The sequence below is a fragment of the Panthera onca genome, chromosome E1 (assembly GCF_046562875.1).
Source record: "Panthera onca isolate mPanOnc1 chromosome E1, mPanOnc1 haplotype 2, whole genome shotgun sequence".
In the NCBI taxonomy this organism is placed as follows: Eukaryota; Metazoa; Chordata; class Mammalia; order Carnivora; family Felidae; genus Panthera; species Panthera onca.
Window position 1 is genome coordinate 28,363,884 of NC_138352.1, and position 22,695 is coordinate 28,386,578.

The 22,695-nt window shown below is 51.9% G+C and overlaps 2 protein-coding genes and 1 pseudogene across 9 annotated transcripts in view; 1 reads left to right on the top strand and 2 right to left on the bottom strand.

Moving 5' to 3' along the window:
- Positions 1 to 1,701: 1,701 nt before the first annotated feature.
- Positions 1,702 to 6,623, top strand: PLD6 (phospholipase D family member 6). Its single transcript, XM_060647092.3, has 2 exons — positions 1,702 to 2,217; positions 4,709 to 6,623. Exons 1-2 carry the CDS (start codon positions 1,776 to 1,778, stop codon positions 4,954 to 4,956), a joined length of 690 nt encoding a protein of 229 aa, XP_060503075.1. The 5' UTR covers positions 1,702 to 1,775; the 3' UTR covers positions 4,957 to 6,623.
- Positions 6,624 to 8,947: 2,324 nt separating this feature from the next.
- On the bottom strand, positions 8,948 to 10,737 carry LOC144614218 (S-formylglutathione hydrolase pseudogene; annotated as a pseudogene).
- Positions 10,738 to 12,078: 1,341 nt separating this feature from the next.
- The window catches only part of MPRIP (myosin phosphatase Rho interacting protein), a 155,222-nt gene continuing 144,605 nt past the window's right edge, over positions 12,079 to 22,695 (bottom strand). For all 8 annotated transcript variants that reach the window (XM_060647068.3, XM_078437643.2, XM_060647065.3 and 5 more), the window contains one exon: positions 12,079 to 19,091. In XM_060647068.3, coding sequence (XP_060503051.3) covers positions 19,020 to 19,091 — 72 coding nt within the window. In that variant the 3' untranslated portion in view covers positions 12,079 to 19,019. The remainder of the gene's footprint in view (positions 19,092 to 22,695) is intronic.

A 22,695-nucleotide genomic window follows, 5' to 3' on the forward strand; every position in this document is an offset into this window, starting at 1 on the left:
AGTATAGAGTCGTGTATATTTATCTCGCACTTGGGTTATAAAAACTACTGCAAATATTTATTTTGTTTCTCCGTTTGCTCCAGTTTTGGCCACTGGAGTCTCTTTTAGGCTACTCCTGTGTCTTTTGTTCCTGCTGCCATGTCCACATGCTCAATTTCTGGTACTACAAGATGCCGAAAATACATCTACAGTCTCCGTGCCCAAACCCCAGAATCTGTTATTTCTTCAAGGAGAATGGTGTTTGGAAACTAAGATCTGGGACCTAGCATGCTCATTATTGCAGAAGTGTCACTGCTTCTGGGCCTCTTGGGGGACTGAGGTACGTGAGGTATGTCAAAACTGACATAGTAGTATTTTACTATAAATACTAAGCTAACCATGAGTTCACTGTGGTGTCTCTGACCCCAATCCAGTACCAGAGGGATCATTCAAGCCTTCTCCGGTGCTTATCTCTTACCCCATCCAACAGAGAGAAGAACCCTGGCTCCCACTATCCGCCAACCAACGACTAATGCACTCGACCCCAGTGCGCGTGTATGCAGTTCCCCGCCTTGGGAAATAAAGGTATCACCCAGAGTACAGTGTTTACGGGCAGCTGCTGTTGTGTTTAGCCTTGTGGTTTCCAGTTAAAACGTGGTTTCCCAAAGTTACTTAGATCAGCTCCTTTCCCCCCATCTGGGGAGTCTGTTTTTTAATGGATGGAAGTCATGAAGACCATCAGCTGGTTACAAGGAGGAGACTGTGGAGTTATTTCCTTTCAAAGACCATAGACAGACTTCAAATTAACCGTGGAAATTCCTGACCAGGATTCAAGAAAGAAAAAATAGAAAAAAGAAAACTTAGCCCTTCTCTCTTTTCTCTCCCTGTGAAAGTAACAGCCCCTCCTAAGTGATACAGTGGGTCCAGTGCTTGCTAAGACAGGACCGCGGCCTTCTTACGTTTTCACCGTGCTTATGCTTAAAGCAGAACGAACAGGCATCTCCAAATAACAAGTTTATATTGGGAAAGTCTGTAGAAACACAAGGGGCTTAAGACTGGCTTTGGGGCCATCCCCATCACACCGCTGTCTCTGACACTTTGAGTTCAAACCCTGCCACCAGCTTAAGCATTCCTTATTTGACACTCTCAGTGTGTTTCCAGACCCTTCTCCCAGCCCTGCCTAGCCGCGCCCCTAAAACAAAAGGAAAGGTTTGAACTGAGCGGTCATGGCTGTTCTACTGCCCCTCAAAGGGAGGAGGACCTGGATTGTTGCAGGCTCTGCGGGGAGCGGGTGGTATCGGATCCCCTGCGGGGTGCATGCACTTCCACAGGGCTAGGCGGGCGCGGCCCGGTGCACTTGGCCAGAGGGCGCGCAGACGCGGTGGGGCCGCGAATAAGCCCAGAGAGGCCGTGTGCAGCCAGGCTGCGCGTGCGCAGGCGTGGTGGGACGTGTGGGAGGGGGGCATGGGGGGTGGGGCGCACGGGGCCTGCGGGTGCACAGGCACAGTGGGCCGTGGCTGGAGAGCGGTCGCACGTGCCTGGGGTTGCGCAGGCGCGGTTGGCCGGGGGTGGCTGTACAGGGCCGGGGCGCGCAGGCGTAGTGGGTGGTGTGTAGGGGGGAGGGGGTCGGGCGCACGTGGCCGGCCTCGGCGCAGGCGTGATGGGCAGTGGAGGTGGGGGGGGCGCTGAGTGCACGTGGCTAGGGGTGCGGAGGCGCAGTGGGTGGGGAGGTGCGGGCGCACGTGGCCGGGGGGACGCGCGCAGGCGCCGTGGGCGGCGGGGCATGTCGAGGCGGCATGGAGCGGTTACGTTGGCAGGTGGCGGCTGTGGCGACCGTGGGTCTCGCGCTGGCTCTGGAGGCGCTGCCCTCCGTGCTGCGCTGGTTGCGGGCCTGGCGACGGCGAGGGTGGCAGAGCCCTCTGCGGCGCGAGGTGCTCTTCTTCCCGTCGCAGGTGACCTGCACCGAGGCTCTGCTGCAGGCCCCGAGCAAGGGGCCGTCGGGGCCGCCAGCGGGCTGCCCGTGCAGCCTGCCCCACGGCGAGAGCTCGCTCAGCCGCCTGCTGGGCGCCCTGTTGGCCGCCCGCGCCAGCCTCGAGCTCTGCCTCTTTGCCTTCTCCAGCCCGCAATTGGGGCGCGCGGTGCAGCTGCTTCACCAGCGCGGGGTGCGCGTCCGGGTCATTACCGACTGCGACTACATGGCCCTTAACGGTTCGCAGATCGGCCTGCTCCGCAAGGCAGGTAGGCCGGGCCAGAGAGGCCGGCAGTCCCGGCTTGGGACTCAGGTCCGTGGAGAACCTCTGGGGAGGGTCATCAGGCCCCCAGCCTGGCGAATGATGTGACCCCGGGGGCCTTAGGCAGTGGGGGAGAATGTCAAAAGCAGAAACTTGGTGGGGGGTCTGAGTATAGGTGAGACCCCATATATGTCCCCTGGTGGCCTTGTGAGGTCAGGATGGTTTAGTCTGGAGAGACTCCAGGGCCGTCTGTAAAGAGCACCTGCCTTCACCCAGTGGGTGCACTTCTGTGCAGGGAGGTGTTAACGCTGGATACCTGAGTGTGAGCCCGGAGGAGTGAGCAGGCTGTGTGTTCCCAGCTAGTGGAGAAGATCTGGGGGATTCTCAGAGGCTGGGGGCCTGCCCAGCGACACCGGGGAAAGCGGACGTAGCTCCTGTGATTCCCAGTTTCTGATGACTGGCGTTGGCCTTGGGGGGCTGTGGGGAAAGCCTGTACCGGGTAGAGGCAGGGGATGTAGCCCCACCAGCTGAGTTTTTGACGTAGCAGACTGAAATGACAATGGCTTAGCCAGGCAGCACTCAGGAAATCAGGGGCGAACTGTAAAAACAAACCTGCAAGGCCCGCCGCTAGCGGACTGTCAGTGACCGTGTGCATAGGAGCGGGTGTGCCAAGATGGCGAAGGTGGGGCTTCCGGACTGAGGGGCCAAAGGAGGAAAAGTCATTTCACCTTAAATGCACTAGTGAATTTTATGCTGGGGCTTTTGAAATGAATAAAAACGATATACTAAAAAACGTGGACCTAAAATGTTTAGATGGTGAGCAGTTAATTTGTTTCTCCGGCTGCAGGAGGACAGGTAAGACGGATACCTCTGGCTGGCCTTTCTCTTGCAGTGGGATGGGGACAGTTGAAGCAGGAAGTATGAATAATTTTGCAAAGGGTCTAAATTCAGATTCTGGGCTTACCCGTGAGGTCTGTATTTCCTCCTCAGCCTCAGTATAACAGTTGTGTTTTGCATGTGGGACTTAAGATCTGTTCTGAAGGTAGAGCTAACAGGGGTTGCTGGCGGGTTGGTTAGAGAAGCGGTGTTCGGGTCCCCTGGGATAGGAAGGTTACAAGGCAGGGTTGCTGGCAAAATACAGGATGTCCAGGTAAATTTGAAGTTCAGATAAGCAACGAATACTTTTTAGTGTATGTCCCAAATATTGCATGGGACACACTTACTTTAAAAAACTATCTGTAGGGGCACCTGGGTGGCTCAGTCGGTTAAGCGTCTGACTCCGGCCCAGGTCATGATCTCATGGTTCGTGAGTTCGAGCCTCATGTCCAGCACTGTGCTGACAGCTCAGAGCCTGGAGCCTGCTTTGGATTCTGTGTCTCCCTCTCTCTCTGTCCCTCCCCTGCCCCTGCTTGCACTGTCTCTCAAAAAGAAACGTTAACCCCCCCCCCCCTTTTTTTAAAATAAAAAAAGTATTTGTTGTTTATCTGAAATCACATCTTAATTTGGACATCCTGTATTTTTATTTGTGAAGTCTGGTGACTCTGTTGCAAAGCAGCCTATTTTAAACTGTTCTCTTAAATCACACATTTCTTATGGTCTCGTCCACTAAGCAGATAACCCAGGAGGTAGGCATTATTCCAGGGTTGAGGCAGAGGAGGATGGACAGACGGGTCCTGCCCGAGGGGAGTTTGAAAACGGTAGGAGAGAGACAAACAGGAAAACAAAAGGCAAGGATTACAGGCTCCGTGGCGAGTGAAGGAGGCAAAGCGAGGGAGAATTCGGTTTTGTAGCAGTTAGAACTCTTTCTGCTTTGGCGGAAAGGCCCAGGGCATGCTGGGAGTTAGGGGCCCCAGCCGGCTGGCTTTGGGGTGACACTTCATTCCCTCGCCCGAAGCACCCAGGGCCTGGCTTCTCCTGCAGCCTTCCTGCTTGAGGCCCATCCTCCCCTTACGCAGTGGGGTGTGGTGCTGGCGTGCGTGGCGTTGGCAGGGGTGCCCCAGTTCCAGGGGTGGGCCCAGTGAGAGCTTGAAGGCAAGGAAAGCCCGGCGAACGATTGTTGCCCTGACCCCTCTGGCAGGGTCCGTGATGGGCCCTCCCAGAACCAGTAACCCGGGATTGTGCTGGTTGGTGCGTCCTTGAGAAGTGCGGGCGGGCAGACCTCACCCAGGTTCCAGGGCTGCCTGTCGGCGCCAGAAGGCAAGTGGTGTGAGTGTTGCCGTCCCGCCCCTCGGGACCGGCTGTCCCCACCGCCCCCCGGTCCTGGGCCACCACGCTCGCCGTTCCCTCGGCCTTCCCTCCTGTGCGCTGGCGGCAGCTGGTCACCATCTGGCTCGGCCACCGCCTCCTGCCCAAGGGTGACGAGCTTCCCGTCTCCCCTACCAAGTCAGAACTAGAGCAGCAGCTGCTGGGAAACGGTCTGCACTTGAGGAGGGGCTCCGGTGTCTGAACGAAAGCGTTGTAAGAGGCGGTGGAGAAGTCTGACTTGCCCTTTTTTGCAGGCATCCAGGTGCGACACGATCAGGACCTGGGCTACATGCATCACAAGTTTGCCATAGTGGACAAGAAGGTGCTGATCACGGGCTCCCTCAACTGGACCACTCAAGCCATTCAGAACAACAGAGAAAATGTTTTGATTATGGAGGATGAAGAGTACGTGAGGCTTTTTCTGGAAGAATTTGAGCGTATTTGGGAAGAGTTTAATCCTACAAAGTATACCTTTTTCCCACAAAAGAAGAGGAATCACTGAAGCTTTGCTCTCCTCTGTCTTCAGAGTTCAAGGCGAGAACGGTGTTCGGCGTTACAGAACTTTTGTCCCCGCAGTCGAAACCACACCAGATCTAAAAGGATGGGACTCAGGACGGGCCTGTGCCTGCCCAGAGCGGCTGCCGGGTTCCGTGTCAGACTGTGCAGTCTACGTGAGAGAAATCTCAACGTGAGGAAAAAACACATTCAGACTCCGTTCTCGTTCATTAAAACACTAAAGTGAAGTGCAGAGTGGGGTTAAGGAGGAAGGGGAATCCCTGCAACCCGAGTCTCTTGTTTCAGGTCAGCTCGCTTCCCACCAGTATGTTCGGCGACAGCTTTTCAGGAATGGGCGTTCTGGAACTCGCCTCCTGCCTTGGGCCGGGTTTCTCCTGCTGTACAGAAAAGGCAAGATACCTCTTTCAGGATGTAAAGGCTGATTCCTCTTCCTGATTCTAGAGAATCTCTTGCTATGGCATCCGCTCCCCTGGCACTGTCTCCCACACTGTCTCCTCCTTTCCTGTTGGCCTGGCCCAACCCTTCCAGCACAGCTAACCCCCTGGGATGGGCCAGAGGTGGGCAGTCTCTCCATTTCTGCTGTCAGCGGCTCGTGGGTGCTTATGGGCAGGTTTGAGTCCGAAGAGGTTAAGGAGAGAAGTCAGGAAAAAGGGCAGGAGAGGGGGGTGCCGGGCACGGCAGGAGTGGGAGCCGCCTTCCGGGCCCCCCTGCAAACATTGGTTGCCACCACAGCGGGCAGGTCATTGTCCTAGCCGGGGTGCCTTGCATGGTGACCCTTTAAAATAAATACACAGGAGAAAAAAAGAACCCCACAAGTACCCAGGAGAATGTTCATCTTCCACAGCTTCCCTTCTGTTTTCATCGTGGTGAGTTGCTCCGTCTATCAGCAAGGACTGGAAGTGGCCAGAGGCTGCTTCTGTTTCTGTGTTAAGCCTTTAATTGTTAGCATGCTCGCATTCAAGGTAATTTTGTGCACTTAGAAGTGACCTTCACTGTACCACCTGTGAACTTGGCTAATTGGCGTTTTTGGCTCAGCGTAATCAATCGTGGGTTACCTGACCATCTGGAGGAATAAACTAGAAGAGAGCCTCTTTTCAGGCTGTGGCACCTCACAGATCTGTTTTTATTCTCAGCTCAGGGATTTGCTTTCACCATTAATTACAATAGCTATCTTACGTACATTTGTGAAATGTTATTTTTTCATTAACGTGTATCTTTATGGAGAGATTGTTCACATGACACCTGAATAGCAATTTGGCCATCTTGTCCTATTTCTGTATGTAATCGTCCTGACGTCTGTTGGGCATGTTTCACTTTCCCCATCACACTCATGGAGCCACCTGGAGAGACCACTCATCGTGGCGTGTTTTTCCTTGTTTAAAGTTATCTTTGACTTACTGTGTTAGGCAAGTACACGCAAAGTTAATTTTCCTGATTTAATTGAAGCTAACAAGTATAATACATGGATTGGAACTCACAGGAAATGGTTTTGGACTGAATGTGTTTTTTCCCCCCAAGTTGCATCTGCACTCCTGCAGCCTGTGTTCTGGAGAGAAAACAGGAGGAGTTGTAGGATGTGTCTGTGTCCTGGATGCTGAAGCCGCATCGTCCTGCACGTCTGCACGTTTGAATAAAGGCGTTCTTACTCTGGAATGTTAGTAGCGTGTCTTTGCCTTTTGCAGATCCAAATCGTGGGTGCTGTTAATGAAACAAATACCATTTTGCAGCAGTGGATGACATACGGCTATTTAGAGACTGCTGGTCAAGAGAGGAGCCCCAGGCAGGAGTAAGACCTCAGTGTTCCTTGGGGGACCGTCTAAAGTGTTCTCGAAGATGTCCATGCCGCCGTGGCAGGATTTCCAGCATTTTCCTCCAACCTGTGAAGGTTGGCTTGCGTGCAGCTCACTCCCACTGGTATCTGGGTCTTTGCCGTGGCTTGCATCCCCTTCTTCTAGAAGCAGGCTGGCGCTCAGACGTATGTTAGTAACCGTGTGCGCATAAGGTGACCTAGCCGAGCTGTCTGGATGTTTTCAGGATTCCTAAATGATCTCGTAAGATTTTTTATTTAATGGCTTTGTTTATATTGTTATCTTCATTATCTTAGCAGTAGGAAATCAAATCTCACAAGATTCGGGTTTTCTGAAAAGAACTGTGGTGAGATGACACTTCCTCCTGCAACCCTTATGATTAGAAAACACCGTTGGAGTGGGAATTGGCCGCGACAGTGCCCATAGCTGTGAAGTACACCAGGAAGGTTTGAAGGAACCAATACAACGTGTCTTTTTAATTTATTGGGAGAGAGACAGACACAGTGCGAGGCAGAAGCTGCGAAGTTGTGAGATCATGACCCGAGCTGAAACCAAGAGTTGGGCACTTAACCAAGTGGGCCACCCAGGTGCCCCAACAGTATTGCGTGTGTGTGTGTAAGTTTGTTTATTTTGAGAGAGACAGTGAGTGGGGGAGGGGCAGAGAGGGAGAGAATCCCAAGCAGGCTGACAATGTGGAGCACGATTTGGGGCCTGAACTCACCAACTGCGAGATTGTGACCTGAGCCAAAATCAAGAGTCGGATGCTTAACCGACTGAGCCAACCCGGTGGCCTACAGCTGTCTTATATTTTAAAGCATGTTTTGGTTCTTTTGAATTGTTTTTAAAACAGCTGATTACTTAAAAAAAAAAAAAAACAACACTTCATTGAGATTCATACATGAATCATACATGAAAAGATTCACCCTTTTGAAGAATGCAATTCAGTGGTTTTTAGTACATAACAGAGTTGTGCGGCCATCGCCACTCTTGGATCCCAGAGCGTATTCTTCAGCCCAGAAAGAAACCATGTCCCAAGAGCAGCACTCTCCGTTCTCTGCCCCCTCCCAGCCCTTGGCAACCGTCTCCTTCCTGTCTCTGGATTTTCCTATAAATGGAATCCTACAGTATGTGGCATTTTGTATGTGCCTTCTTTCACTCAGCATAATGTTTTTGAGGCTGTCCCTGTTGTAGCATATGTGTGTCAGTATTTCACTTCTTTCTGTAGTTGAGTCATAGAATATTCTGTCACGTGGATATACGACATTAAAAAAAACCCCATTCGTCGTTTGATGGACATTTTGGTTTCCACCATTACAAATAATGATGCTGTAAACATTTCACATGTAAGTGTTCACGCCGACATGTTTTCACTTCTCAAGTACATAGCTAGGAGTAGATTTTTGGGGTCCAAGAACTCTTGTCTGAGAAACTACCAGACTTTTCCATTCCAACCAGCAGTGTAGGAGGGTTTCTTCTTCTCCACAACCTTGCCAACAGAAAATCATTACTGACTTTTAAAATTATAGCCAGCTCACTGGGTGTGAGGTGGTATCTCATTGTGGTTTTGACTTGCCTTTTCTTAATGACTAATGAAGATGAACATCTCATGTCCCTGTCGTTTGTATATTGTCTTTGGAGAAATGTCTGTTCAAGTCCTTTGCCCGTTTTTAAAATATTGGGTTGCCTTTTTATTGATGAATTATAAGAGTTATAAGTTATGACCTATAACTTCATATGAATTATAAGGATTCTAAGAGTTCTTTTTATATTTCGGACTCCAGTCCCTTATCAGAAATATGATTTGCAAATAATTTCTCCCATTCTCTGGATGGTCTTTTTTCTTGGGTACTGTTGGCATTTGCGTGTTAGAAATACCTGTTTTTACCTCTGTTGTTTGGATTTTGGTGTCATATCTGAGAAACTGTCACCCAACCCAAGGTCGCAAAGATTTGCTTCTGTGTTTTTTTCTCGGAGTATTATTCTCTTAGCTCCTTGTGTCAGTCTGTGAACCACGTTTTTTCTAGGTCTTATATGTTTATTCAGAAAGTGATTCAGCTATGGAATGATGCATTTTTAGCACTATGAAATACAATGTTTTGAAGTACTTTCCCCCTACAGTTCTGTTTATAGCAGGATTATAATCCTGGAAATTCTCTTATCTGAAGTTTTTCATGCATTCGGGTATTTTGCATGATGCCTGATGTGACCAGCAATAAAGATTGCAATGAAGTAGTGACTGTGATCATAACCCACTTGTAATCCCAAAGCAAAAGGGACTCTCTTTTCTGTAGAGACAGCTGTGAAGTTACTAGGTAGTAACTGTCCATCTGAAAGGAACTGGCCGTCTTTTTCCTGACCAATTAGTGCGTCAGGCTGAGAACCCGGACAGGACCACAAGATGGGTGGCATCAGAAGCCTTCCCTTTACTTTGTATCTGATCCCAAATATTCACTAAAGGCTTCTTTTTTGCCTGCAGGACAGAGCGCTGGGTTGCACACTGGAGAGCGGCTGATGCAGATTTGTATTTTCCAGGATTCTCCCAACACACGTCGGAGCTCTGTGGCCTCTTGTGGAACGGCCCCAAATAGACATCCTTTGGGGGCCCACTGGAAAGCTGGCATTTATGAGTTGAGGAAGCGCCTCAGTTACGTAATAGTGCATTCTGTAGGTAGTTTTCCAAGGCTCTTCAGTGGCATCCACGTAAACCCAGCACCAGTGCCAAAGTCCCAGCCCTCGCCTCCCTTAATATTACAGCCACATGTGCTGGTGTCTGGAACGGTGATGACAAGGACACGTTCTGAAGCAGCTTGATAATCTTTCACATAATATTTTGTCCTGTGCAAGTTAAACTAGACAGCCAGTATAGTGCAGGGCATTTTCCAGTTTCTGCCTTTGGTGGCAAGTAGATAGCAAACTTCATCTTGCAGTTCAGCTCAACACTGTCGTGTTCAAAAACTTTCTGAAGTCCCCCAGAACACCGTTCGCAGGCATTCTTCCCCTGACCAACTGCTACTTGCCTTGTTATCTGCACCAAAAGGTAGGTGAGCCTCGGGGGTCAGTGGTGGTGGGAAAAGCAGTGGTCGGAATGGAAAGGTGAGGCCTCAACATGGCTGCCCATGCCACGTTCTCCGGTCTCTTCATTCTCATCTCTGACCCCCATTGGGTCTGTCCACTTTTGGGTCAGGTCTGTGAACCATTTTGAGGTTTTGTGTATGGTGAGAGGCAGGGGGTCCAACTTCATTCTTTTATATGTGGATAGCTAGTTGTCTCAGCACCATTTGTTGAAAAGATTATTCTTTGTACCCTGAATGGTTTTGGTATTCTTGTTAAAAATCAGTTGATCACCTAAATGCAATTGCTTCTTTCTGGATTCTTAATTCTGGTCCATTGGTCTGTGTCAGTCCCCGTGCCAGTACACACACTGTCTTGACTACTTAGGCTTTGTGTCAACTTTTGAAACCCGGTAAACAAGTCCTTTAGCTTTGTTCTTCTTTCCAACATGGTTTTGGCTATCCTGGGTCCCGTTACATGTCTTTATGAATCTTAGGATCAGCTGATCAGCTTTTGCAGAAGCAGCTGGGATTGCGTTGAGTCTGTAGATCAAGTTGGAGAGTATTGCCGCTCTAACGATATCACATTTTCCGACCCGTGAACGTGGGATTCCTTTCCATTTGTTTAAATCTTACTTTTTTTTTGTAGTGTCCAGTGTCTAAGTCTTACACTTCTTTCAAAAAAGTTGATTCCCAAGTATTTTATTCTTTTTGATATTATTGCAAATGGAATTGCTTTGTTTCAGGCTGCTACTAAATACAATTCATTTTTGTATATGAATGTTGTATCCTGCAAACTTGCAGACCTCATATCAGTTTCAATAGATCTTTTTAGTGGATTCCCTCGGGTTCCCATATACAAGATCATGTTACCTGCAGATACAGTTTTTACTTCTTCCTTTTCAACATGGACGTTTTTCCTATTTCTTGCCTGGCTAGAATCTCCAGTACAGTGTTGAATATATATGGTGAGAAGAGCTATCCTTGTCTTGTTGCTGATCTTCAGGGGAAAGTTTCCAGTTTTTCACCATTAAGTATGAAGTCGTGGGGTTTTTATAAATGTTCTTTATCACACTGAATTTGCTTACTTGTATTCCTAGTTTGCTGAGTGCTTTAATCATGAAAGGATGCTAGATTTTCTAAGTGCCAACTGATTTTCACAATTGCAAATTACACAGCTTTAAAAAAATGTTAAAGTTATTAGAATACCATTAGGACCAGTGTCTAGAATTTTTTTAAAGAACAAAAAATTATCGAAACATTTTTAAACAACTAGAATAAATAGCACACCGGAGGTATGCTACTTTGTATGTCTGTACTCTATTTTTTCTAAGTTTTTTGAATTCCAGAAGTTGATTTCCAATAGGTAGAGTCAGAATTTGTTTTTTTCTGCTTACTGAATAAAAGTTTGGATTTCCACACACTTTCACCTATTTCATTCCAAAGGTTGTGGCAATATTGGGAAAATCCGGTTTCTTATTTTCTTATTCTATTCAGTGGGCCACAACTAGAATTTTAAAAAATTTAACAGAATGTAGGGTGCATTCTTTTGTGAACTTTTGGGTTATGGTGTGTGTGTGTGTGTGTGTGTATTGGGTCATGAGATAGGATGTATTTTCTCTTTGAAACACCAAGTACAACTTTATTGTAAAAAACCTAATAATAAAGGGGCAGATATGAGAGTTCTGTTTCCTTGATTGATAGTTCTAGCTCCTTCCTCTCTTTAGTATTTTTTATGCTGCTTTTGGCCTCCCTTGAAGGTTTCTAGAGCAGAGCCAATGTACCTTCATTTGATTCATGATATAAAATATTTATTATGCATTGTATGTGAACATAGGTAGTTGTTTTTTTTTTTTTAAACTTTACTTATTTTGACAGAGAAAGGGGAGTTGGGGAGGGACAGAGAAAGGTCAAGAGAGAGAGTCTCAAGCTGGCTCCCCGCTGTCAGCGTGGAGCCCGACATGGGGCTCAAACCCACAAACCATGAGATCAGGACCTGAGCTGAAGTTGGATGCTTAATCGACTGAGCCACCCAGATGCCCCACAGTACAGACTTTTATGTGAAATCTCCTGATTTTAAAATGCTGATAAACCCCTAACTTTGAAAACACTTTTGTTTTTAAAGCCAAACAAAACGAAAACCAAAAAACTCCAGGATAAGTCTCTAGGCTACTGACAGGTTTCCATATTCTGATTTAAATGAATATTGTGCATGTCTCTCCATTGAACAAACTCCCATTCACAGCATGCCAGGGTGATGCAAAAATAGTTTATTATGATATAGTTTATGTAAAGTTAGGTAATATTTACAAAGTAGAAACGATCAGCTGCATCCATGGGAATCTAGCATGTCACACAAAGGAATAAATATTTTGACAAAGGAACACTTCAATTGTGAACAGTTGTTCAGAAACGGTTTATTTTTTTTAAAAAAGCCTCAATGAAACCATCAAAATGTTGAATTGTCGGAAGAGCGAGCAGCTTGGCTGACCGGGCTCACCTCTTCGGGAGGGCAGTGTGGCCGGACAGAAGATGCCACCCCCCCCCTCCAACCCCCTGGCAGAGCCCCTGGGGCCGCCCCAGCGCAGGGAGGCAGTGGGGGGCTGCCAAGCCCAGAGGCCTCCACACACGTTGTTCAGAGAACGTTACCACTTAGCGTTAGTACAGAAATGAAACCCCGGTTAGAATTACACGGGCTTGTTGTTTGAACACGTTATCACCCGACTGTTGCAATAATTAGCTGTGACAGAAGTCACTGCTGTGGATTATTTCCAAACTTGTCACAGCAGAAAGTTATGTACACGTTCCACTTTGTTCGTGTATCAGCTCCCCCAGCAGTTTGGCCTAGCGTTGTCGTCCTTGGTCGCTGGACCGAGACGTTCCCTCTGACACAAGAGTGTATTTGTGAGAAAAGTTATTAAGAATTACAATTGGTGAGGAGTCACTTAGAAACTTTACACTTTATAAATATTAGGAAAACCACATGAATTCTTAGCACTTAACTGGTTTTAAGTCCTAACAGTAAGTCAGTAGAGAAGTCATTAATACTAAAGGTAAATCCTAAAATCCATCGTAATTGGTTTTGTGATACAAACTTATAACACAATAATGACTTTAGTGTTCTTTATATAATCTATTCCTAGCTTCCTATAAAACAAAACTGAAATATGTGATACTAGTTGTGAAGGGCACAGACACGTGACGGGTGGCAGGCCGACTGTGTCCGGCGACCGCTGCTTTTCCAGAACTTCATTCCTTCCGGTGTTCGGACTGCATCCCGAGAAGCTCTCCCTTCCCCCACCAGCCCCCGACCGACGCCCACGGACCATGTGCTTCACCCTTGGGACCTCCGAGTCCTCCTGGGTCAGCCTATGCACCGGATGAGCCGGTTTCCCGCACGTTCCCTCCCCAAAGTGACGCGGACACACGATGCAAAGGGACCGCGCTGGCAGCTCTGCACCCTCGACACTTCCCACAGGACCTAGGAGTGGGGGACATGCAGACGCCCGGCCCAGCGAGGGGTCACGAGTCCCCCCATCCGGCCGCTCGGGCCAGAGCAGTGCCTTCCACGACGTCTCCCTATAGGCCTGAAATCGCCACAGAAAGATCTGGGGAAGATGTGCCCACCACGTTCTCCACGGTCCCGCTTTTCCTGGAGGCCTCCGAATGGCTCGGCCGGGAGCAAGTATGACGGAGTTCTTCCAGAGAAAACGCGCGTGGATGCAGGCCTCCTGTTACTTCAGATGCTGGCATGCACTCCTGAAAACCGCCCATGAGGTGACCGAAGCTTTGAAGAAGGTGCATCACCCGTTAGAAACGGTTCCTTATCACTCTGGGTGGCGTTCAGTGTTGAACCCAAAGCCGTCCTCCCTAGCTTACGAGGGGATATTTTTAAACCCATACCAACTCTGTCACAAAAATCCCTGCGGTAATTTCTAATATTTACACCGCTCACTCTGTATAACGTAGGTTATTTTGAAGCAAGTAAACAGTGGCTTTTACACAGAGAAGCTGGAAGCCAGTGAGGCGGGCTCCTCTCCACAAGGCACGCGGGCACCTAGGGGGAAGGGGCCCAGGCTGTGTTGGGGCAGGTGGTCCTTGCTCCCTACAGTGGGGCTGGGGTGGTGCTGAGGTATTCCTCGTACTCTGCTCAGATTCCTCTGCTGAAAGACAAGAAGGGAGACCCCTTCCCTTTAATAAAGAAACCAGAATACTCGAAACTTGTTTTCAAAAGGGCAGAAGAATGAGGCTGGGTCTTTTCCAGCCGACAACCCTTGAGAGAAATCGATGTTCGTTTTCGTACTGTGTTTATGTCCTGTCTTCCTCACAAAGAACCCAAAACAAGTGGTTTTACCAGACTCACTTCGGGGTGGTTGTTATTGAAACTTTCCACCGTGGGAAGTACGGCCTCACTGAAAGCGTCCAGGTGTGAGAGCAACGGCACCCCATCCAAGTACCACGGACCCCGTCTCCGGGCAGACGCGGCCAGCTGTGGAGCGGGGGACGCGTCCCACGATGTCCTACGTGGTGCTGAGAACAGTGGACTTTACCTTTTGACCCAATCTCAGGTGGATGGAAAGATCTCTCCTCGGATCAGGGGTCTCCTGTCTGAGCTCACGCCTTTTAGGTATCGTAGCGTTTGCTGACCGAGCAGACAGTACAGGGCCTCGTCTCTCAAGAATGACCCAAGGGGCGAGAGCCCGTGATGAAAGACGACACAAAGCGGCACGCAAATACCTGAACTGTAAGAAGCGTCAGCACAAGCAAGTTTTCGGCAGCACCTCCCCAGGCCCTGGTGAAGAGTGGACACCGTGGCGCCAGGGCCCCGAGAGCTGCCCGCCGATCCCAGCTGATGGAGAACACGTCCGGGCGGCACGTCAGATCTGTTCGTGAAGCAAATTCCTATCTGACAGAATGCACGGCAGGAGCTCCGCTTCCAGGATGTTCAGGATGGGAGGTATTCCAAAGGACGGACGTTTCCAGAGAAGCGAAGCTGCTGATGAGCACAAGCTTTTTTCCTTTTACTACCTGCTTCCCTGTCCTTTGTAAGAACTTTAAAAATACCCCCTCCCTCCCACCATTCCTGGTGATGAAGGGTCGCTGAATTCTGTAGTTGTCCGGCTTTCTGAAGTTGTGTGTTCGACGGAGTTAAAACTGTGGCAAGCTTCCGTGGGACAGCGATGCGGACGCTTACTTTCAGGACTACTTTTAGATTTGAGAAGACGTGTTGACGGGCCGCATTCTTTCCACTCTGAGTGAAAACAGCTCCGAGTGCCTGGAGAAGAGCTGGTGTGTGGCCAGCCGTGACAGAGCACGCGGGGCCCGAGATCAGGCCACGGGTGATGCATGGGCTGAGTCCGCCAAAGGGGCCTGGGCAGTTCTGGGAGCCAGGGGAGTGGAGGCAGAAACGCACTGCCCGCTGGCTCATCTGAGTGGGGAACACGTGGGGGTGCCCGCAGTGCTTCCCTGTAGCCGGCGAGCTGTCGGGGACCCCGGCACAGCCGCGTGCGTTGCTTTAAAGCCCGAGAAAAGTGGCCACGGGGCAGGTGCCCGGCCTCCAGCAGGGGTGGGGCAGACAAGTGCTGCCCCAGGCCCAGGCCCAGGCTAAAGACGGACTTGCCAAGGGGACCGCCAGGCAGCAGTGACAAGGATCGTGCTCGGTTCTCAGGTTAAGTGTTCCAGTTCCCTCCATGGTGAAATAAACACTATCAACTGGAACCCTAAGACTTGTTTTTTTATGCCATCGGTTTTGTTTCGTGGCCTTATTAACGACTGTCACAGTCCCTTTCAGACAGACTCCGAGGGTCACAATTACATTTCTTAGGAACCGCAATTCGCTCTCCCCCCGAGTCTGGCCGCTGTGAGGCCCCCCGAGGCCTACCTGTTGGGTCGGTGAGCTAGTGACTGGTGAGTCCACTGCGTCACAGGTTCCTCTTAACTAGCCAGAGCCTGGGGCCTTTCCACTCACTGGATTCCTAGGGAGGAGCCTCTGATTCTGGCTCTTGACAAACCCACACATTCCTCCCATGGCCCCCACCTGTCGCCCCAGGATGGCCCTCACCTCCTCCATCAAGTTCAGACCCAGTTTGAGGCCTTACGGTGCAAGTTTCCATTTCCAAAGGCAAAGTGCTCTGCCGCACGTCTGCCAGGGAGGCCGCAGACAGCTATGGTCACCAGAATGCTAGCAGGCGCTGAAGTCACACACGTCGATAAAGGAGCCTGACTGGCAGAAAGCGGCTCTTCGGCATGTGTGTGCACGCACGTGCAGACGTGAGCGCGGATCTTACGCACAGACCCCGTCGAAGTCAAATGGTTCCATTTTCCCGTTCGCGTGTTTGATGGCTTGTCAGCTGCTAGCGAACCACAGAGGGACCAGTGACCATTTACAGGAAGATCATTACAACTGGGAAGACTCGATCCACGTGCTCATCTTCCACTGGGAAGTGGGGACGCCCCCACTGCCCGGTCGGCACCAGGAGCAGCGGGAGCACCCCAAGTTCACAATCACCTACACTACCCCATCCACCGAAGGACCCTTCTCCACCGGCACAGAAAGCAACTCCACCCCCACAGCTTTATTCTTTCTTCTCTCAGGAACTTGGTGGCTAAAAGCTCCTCGGGGTTCTGGGTGCTCTACGGAGACCATGCACAGCGGGATTGGGGTGCAACACAGAGGTGGTAAAGTGAAGCCCCCTTTATTCTGTTCTGTCTGCTCTCTCCAGCCAGAGGACCGGCTTATCAGCAGGTGGTTCAGATCGGGTTCTAGGCCATAGCTGTCACTATGCGACGCTCAGCAAGACCAGGCTAGGCTCGGGGCCTTTTCTAGAGGCTGCAGCAGGAGCAGCCTTTTGTTAGAGAGAAGCCAGGGCGCCCCGGTTTGTAGCCCGTTCCTGGTAACGCCCAGACTGAAGCAGCCCAGGGGAGCGAGTTCTGTGGTCTCTGGGGCGAGGAGGCGGAGCCCTCAGAGGCTGCGGTGACAGATCTGTCTTTCTTGGTCTCTGCCTTCCACCTCCGCATACGGCTGTTCCTAGGACTCCCGAGGTGCGACCTCAAGGGCTGAGTGATGAACACAGGTGCGTAAAGTGCTCTGACCTATTTAAAGTACTGCAGGTTTCGGACCCTCGGCACGGTCCGGAGGCAGGTGGGGCTGGATTCCATGCAGGGACCCTGCCAGGAAACCAGAAGCCAGAGAGGGCTGGAGGCAGGGGGCTGCCTGGAGAAGGGCTAGAGTTCCCAGAGGCAGCAGGGACACTCACTAAGGAAACTGCGGTAGAGGAGGGGAGTTCTCCGAAGGAGTGACGTGAAACCGTGCTGCTGAGACGGTCTGTGCGGGGACCAGGCAACAAGGCCCCCGCCCCATCAGATCCTGCTGGCCATCACCTCACTCTCTGCCCTGGAGGACATACGTGTTAAATAGCGTTCTAGAGCCCAAAGAATGGACCACGGGATCCGGAGCATCCCATGCTGAGCGGCACACGCACAAAACCATGGTCCTTCCTAAAAATGCTGCCAGTCTACACCAGGGGCGGTGCGGGGTGTCTGGTGAGTAGCATTGAAAACCCAGACCTAACATTCTCTTGCCTTTAAAAACATGGAATAGCAGCAAAGGAGTGACAGGTGTGGGTTAAGACTCTGGAGGTTGGTGCACAGAAGAGCCTCGATGCCAGTGGACGGCTCGGAGTTTATTCCCACTAGAAGACAGCACGCCCCAGACCCTTCTGCCCGGCCTTTCCAGGGCTTTCCCTGGATGACCTTGTTAACCGAATCTAGAGACTAAGCAAGGTGATTTCCAAGTTTCTACCCCCAAAGTGCCCACGTACCCAGACTCCCCACCTAACGGAAGCATCGACAGAGTGAAAGTGCGCTCTTGGCAGTAAAATCAACGGGAGACAGAGGCGGCGAGACCAGAACGAGCTCCTCCCGACACTCTATTGCAGCACTTCCGGCCGCTCTGGAGCCCAGAGCCGCGAACGGCTTCCCACTAGGCGGGGCTTGTTTACAGTCCTCGTCTCAACAGGATTAATGGTTTTCCGGGCGCCGGGAAGGACACCCCAGCGTGAGAGGTTTTCGAGAACTGCCGTCGTGTGTCACGGCAGGTAAAGAGGTCTCACTCTGACTGTTAGAAAACGCAACTTTGCTAGCACAGGTTTACTTTAGGCTCTCTGAATGCTGCGCGAGAACCTTTCAGAGCTCAGAGTAGAGTTAAAAACAACAGTGGCAGTTTTCATCTGATTCCGACATCCTCTGCACTTTCTTTTTGACTTAACATAGGGGTCTTCACTCAGCCTTCTCAGAAGCAATGTGGAGGTTTCTTTCAGAAAGGTTAAAGACCGGAACAGTCTTTCCCCTTGACTGATTCCCCAAGGGAATTCATCAGGCTTTGTAAGCACGGTCTGCAGCCCAGGCCACAGGTCAACACTCTTAAGTTGTTAGGAAGAGACCAGGGCTACTGGTGACCAACAAAGGAGCGAGCGTAGGAAGGAATGCGAGGGGCCGGGGTTTTGTGCAAGATTTAATAAAAAACAAACAAAAATAGGAATGGCTGCTTTCGACATTCTCCAGGTTGTGAAAGGTCTCCCGCGATTATCTGCGGTGCGGCTCTAAGCTGAATTAGTGGGACCCATACAAAACGCCGTCCTTCTCCCAAGCCAAAGGTGGTGACCAGGGGTTGTGAACCGTGCCCCCCGACCTGCTCTCCCAGCTTCTCCCGAAGACTAGTGAGTTGTCGGTGCCGCCACCTGACGCCCTGCTCTCTCCGAGCGACCCGGACGCGGCAGAGCGACAACCGCCCGGGGCCCCGAGTCCGCACAGTGCACCCGGCGGGACGAGCTAGCTTATCGACAGACTGTTGGGCCTTAATACTGACGGTGAGTGCGGTGGCTGCGGCGGGAGGGGGCTCTGTGCAGACCCGGCCGGGAGCGGACAGCCCTCCCGGCCCCCGCTGCCTGGCGGGTTTCTGGATACCGTGGGAACGAAGCTTTGACGAGGACACGGGAACAGGGAATCAACACAGTGGGGAACGATGTGAACAACCCATAAACCAGTCTCTCATGCATCCATACCCACAGTTAATGATGACAACGGTAACGACAACGATAGTAATAAAAAATAAAGGTACAGACAAGAAGCGGCGCTTGGGTAGCGCTGCCGCGAGCCGGGAGGGGTGTGTGTTCAAGTTGAACGGGACACAGCTAGTCTTTCTTCAAGTCCCTGGATTCAAAGAGCTTCAAGCGTTCTTGCACGGTCAGGCCTTCCTTCAGACTCTGGGTGGACACGAGGGCAGGAGAAAAAGAAACACACCGTTAGCACCGGCCCCGGCGCCGTGCGTGCAGGCTGCAGTCAGGCAGAGGTGCGGGTGCCGGGGTGGAGGGCGGGGCGGGAGGGGCTCCTCGAGAGATTAGTGGGGCATGCCAAGGAGAGAGATGTCCCCTGTGAAACGGTGTTATCTGGATGAAAAAAGGAAAAAACCAGAGAAACAGACCACGTGTGTAAGCAGCTGAATTCCGAGCTTAGGGCTCTTCGGACAAGCAGCGATCAGATCGACTCAGCCAGGGGAGAAAGGTATGCCAAGAACTAGAAATCCGCCCGTCTGTGTCCTTCTGTGGGCTCTGTCCACATCTGGTCCCTCCGTGACCGTGACGCTGAGCCTCGTGAGGACGGCGGGGGCCCCCGCCCCCTGGGCTGCACCCTGGCAGCGCCCGCTTCCCTCTAACCTGCTCCTGGCCCGAGCTGCTCCCTGGCCAGCGGCCCTGGTGGCTTTACTGTCACTGGGGACCTGGGAACATGTCAACACATTTACTAAAGTCTTCAGAATGCGAAGCCAATACTCCCTTCAAGTGTGACCTCGGTAATTTTGAAATCTGTGTGCTCCAAGATGAATGACACTTCACTAACTGGGGGACAAAACAGTTCCCCCTGGCCCTTAGGGGCTTTTCCCAAAGATCTAACTTGACAAGAAAAGGAACATCCTCAGAGCGTGGCTGAGGTTACTTCGGCACCAGCTCGGATGGGGCTGGTTCCTCAGTGGCCACGTGATCTTCGTGGCCCGTCTCAACACCAGCCTCAGACTTGCCCACTGGCCGGCATGTGCCAGAACTCACAGAGGTACAGGCTCCTCTGGGACGTATGAACCTCAAGGGTGGCCCCGGGTACAGGCTCCAGGTGACCACTGTGGTTTTTAGCCAGAAATCAGAGCACCGTGAAGTGGAGCGGGGCGGGGGGGCCCGAGAGCCCGGCCTGCCGTTTCCTGCTCTGGCACACTCCTGGGAGCTCCCGGCGCGGCGCGGGCTGCTGCCTCGGAGCGCGTGTCTGTGAGCGAGGCCTGTGGGACACAGCTTCCCACAGAGTTTGAGGCAGGAGAGGCGGGCCCTGGCGTCCCCCCACCCCATCGCCTAGAACAGCTCTGCCTGCTCTCTGTACTGTGGAGCTGTGAGCTCTAGGTGTGTAAATGAATGAAGTCACTGGTTTTCGTTTTTCTTTTAAATAAAGGGTTCTGTGAGTAACCCTTCTGAAGCCCATTGGTCCAGACTGAGAAGCAGGCATTAGGGGCCCTGTTGAAGCCTGCCGCCGGGTCACCTGGAGGACTCAGCGGGGCAAATCCATGTCCCGCCCTGAAGTGTAAATTTCCTTAATGCACATAACGGCCTCATCCGCTCTCGGGTCTTTCCCCCAGTGCTTCAGGTCAAGGGGCACCCACGGGCAGAGCGGCGTCAGGTGCCGGACGTGGCCGCGGTGCGGGAGGCTCCACACCTAAGTGCCAGCCGGCCCGTCACTTGCCGCACCGCTTTGTTCTGGCGGGGGACTTGGTGGGGAGGGTCCTCGGACGGAGGGAGAGCAAACGTTCTGCCTCCGGTGGGCTCTCCGGTGTCAGGAGTCCCTGCTGTGCTCGGGACAGGCAGTTGGGGAGCAGGGCGGCGAGGGGCAGCCCGAGGCCACGGGCTCAGGGTCACATACCGCTGTGCGCCAGAGCTGAGCTATCAGGGTAGAAAGTAAGTGACCCCCGTGCTGACCCTGTGCACCCAGACGAGGGCTCCCGGGGTATACACAGCCAGCTCCTCTAGGGCTCATTCCTCCCACAGGGCTGGTCTCTCCAACAACTGCCTCCGTGACCCCAAACTCAGACCACCGGATGGGGGCCTCTATGAGGACCCCGTGGGAAAGGTCCGCTCCGGTCTCGATCTCAGAAAAGCCACGAGGCTCTGAAGCAACGGGCTTGCTTTGACTGTGTGGGAGCTGAGACTGTCTATCCTTTTGAGTGAGGCAGGATGCAGAAAGAGAACATCAACAAAGGACATTACGAGGACACATCAGATCCCACATCAAAGAGCACCACCGACAGGTGTGGATTCTGGGCAGCCTCATTCCCGGGTCTTCCTGTGGTGGTGGGGTGGGAGCGGGGCGGGGAGGGATCTCCAAATACATCCAGGGAAAAGGACGGCGCACGTCCGAGAGTGAGCACCGGTGGATACTGCAAACAGGCCTAGGCCTGCCTGGCATCACAAGAGGTGTCCTTAAGGACATCTGCGAGGTCCCCTTCTACTCAGGCCAGGGGGACAGTGTGTCACAGAGACGCTGGAAACTTGGCCAAGTCACGTGGACTCGAACACATCTGGGAAAACCCCATTCCTGGCCTCCTTACCCCTCTCATTTGGGTGCTGGCACCTCCGAGGGTCTGAGGCTGCGCTGGAGGCCCCGACCTTCGTGGGTGTGCCCGACAGTGCCCTCACTCTCCACCTTGCCTTTAGCTGCCTCCTGGCCAGCAAAAAAGGTCTTCCCGGCACATCACCGCAAAGTCCCTTATTGGTCTTGTCACTGACTTTCTGGCCTTTCTTCCATAAGGGACAAACTCAGACACACCCCCGGGAAACACAATGTGTTCCGACGGGGTGGCCTGACCCAGCCAGGTCCCGGGAGGGCGCAGCAGAAGCTTTTCATCGCCCGTCATTTGCCGGGATGGGCAACAGGCCTAAATCATTAACAGTGAACTTACAGTGGCTACGGTTCAACCTCAAATAGGAAGTAGAACCTTCAATAAGAAAACCGTAAACAAAAGAAGTTCTCCTTTTGCTAAACAGAGTGTTTTTCACGTTTACAGAAAAAGCCCAAACAAAGTTTTCAGTCAAGCCTCCGCCATATCTGGTTCTAAGTAACTTGGGACTATAGAAGAATAAATAAAACCAAACTGACTAGGTTTAAAACTTGTGTTTTCTTAAAAGTCTTCCTTTTAAAACAAACCCGCTTCCCTCGCGCCATCGGGCTGAAGCCCCTCAGCCGGAGGATGCCGGCCCGTGGATCCTGAGAGCGAGCCGCGGACACACGAGCACAAGGAGCCGGTGTGTGGCCCTGGGCCCGTCGGCGTCACCGCCAGGACTGTGGTCAGAGAACTAATGAGATCGGGTCGGCTCGGCCAGAGGCACACCAGGAGCGAGTGGCTGTGTGACCGGGACGCCGGCCTGGTGGCAGGCTGGGGGTGTCCAGGCACGGGCCCACTGTCCTGTTTGTTTTCAGAGAGGCTGGTATTTGTCAGCCAGCACCTGGGTGCCCCCACCGCCTTCCACAGCACCCAGAAAGAAGCTTTTCCTTGTGTTAAAAACAGCCCCAAAGTGCTGGTAAACATTCAGCCCCGACCCCTCCTGGTCCTCTCGCTCTGCTGAGCCGTTTTCCTGGCCATCCCCGCGACGTACTGGCTCCCTGAATACCGGGGTCCGGCCCTGCCTTGGCCCATTAACTCGGTGCGGGGGTTCTCCGAGATGCGAGACCCTGTTTGCCAGTGGCGGCCGGGTCCCTGCCGGGTCCCTTCTGGAGGGTTTACCCCAGAGAACGTGGAATACGCCGATCATTCGACCTGTACTCTGACCACCGCCGGGG

Bases quoted from the DNA above. Each gene is read 5' to 3' on its own strand.
- PLD6 (XM_060647092.3), top strand. From the start codon at position 1,776: ATGGAGCGGTTACGTTGGCAGGTGGCGGCTGTGGCGACCGTGGGTCTC. The intron at 2,218-4,708 runs GTAGGCCGGGCC...CCTTTTTTGCAG, and splicing joins CGGCCTGCTCCGCAAGGCAG to GCATCCAGGTGCGACACGAT.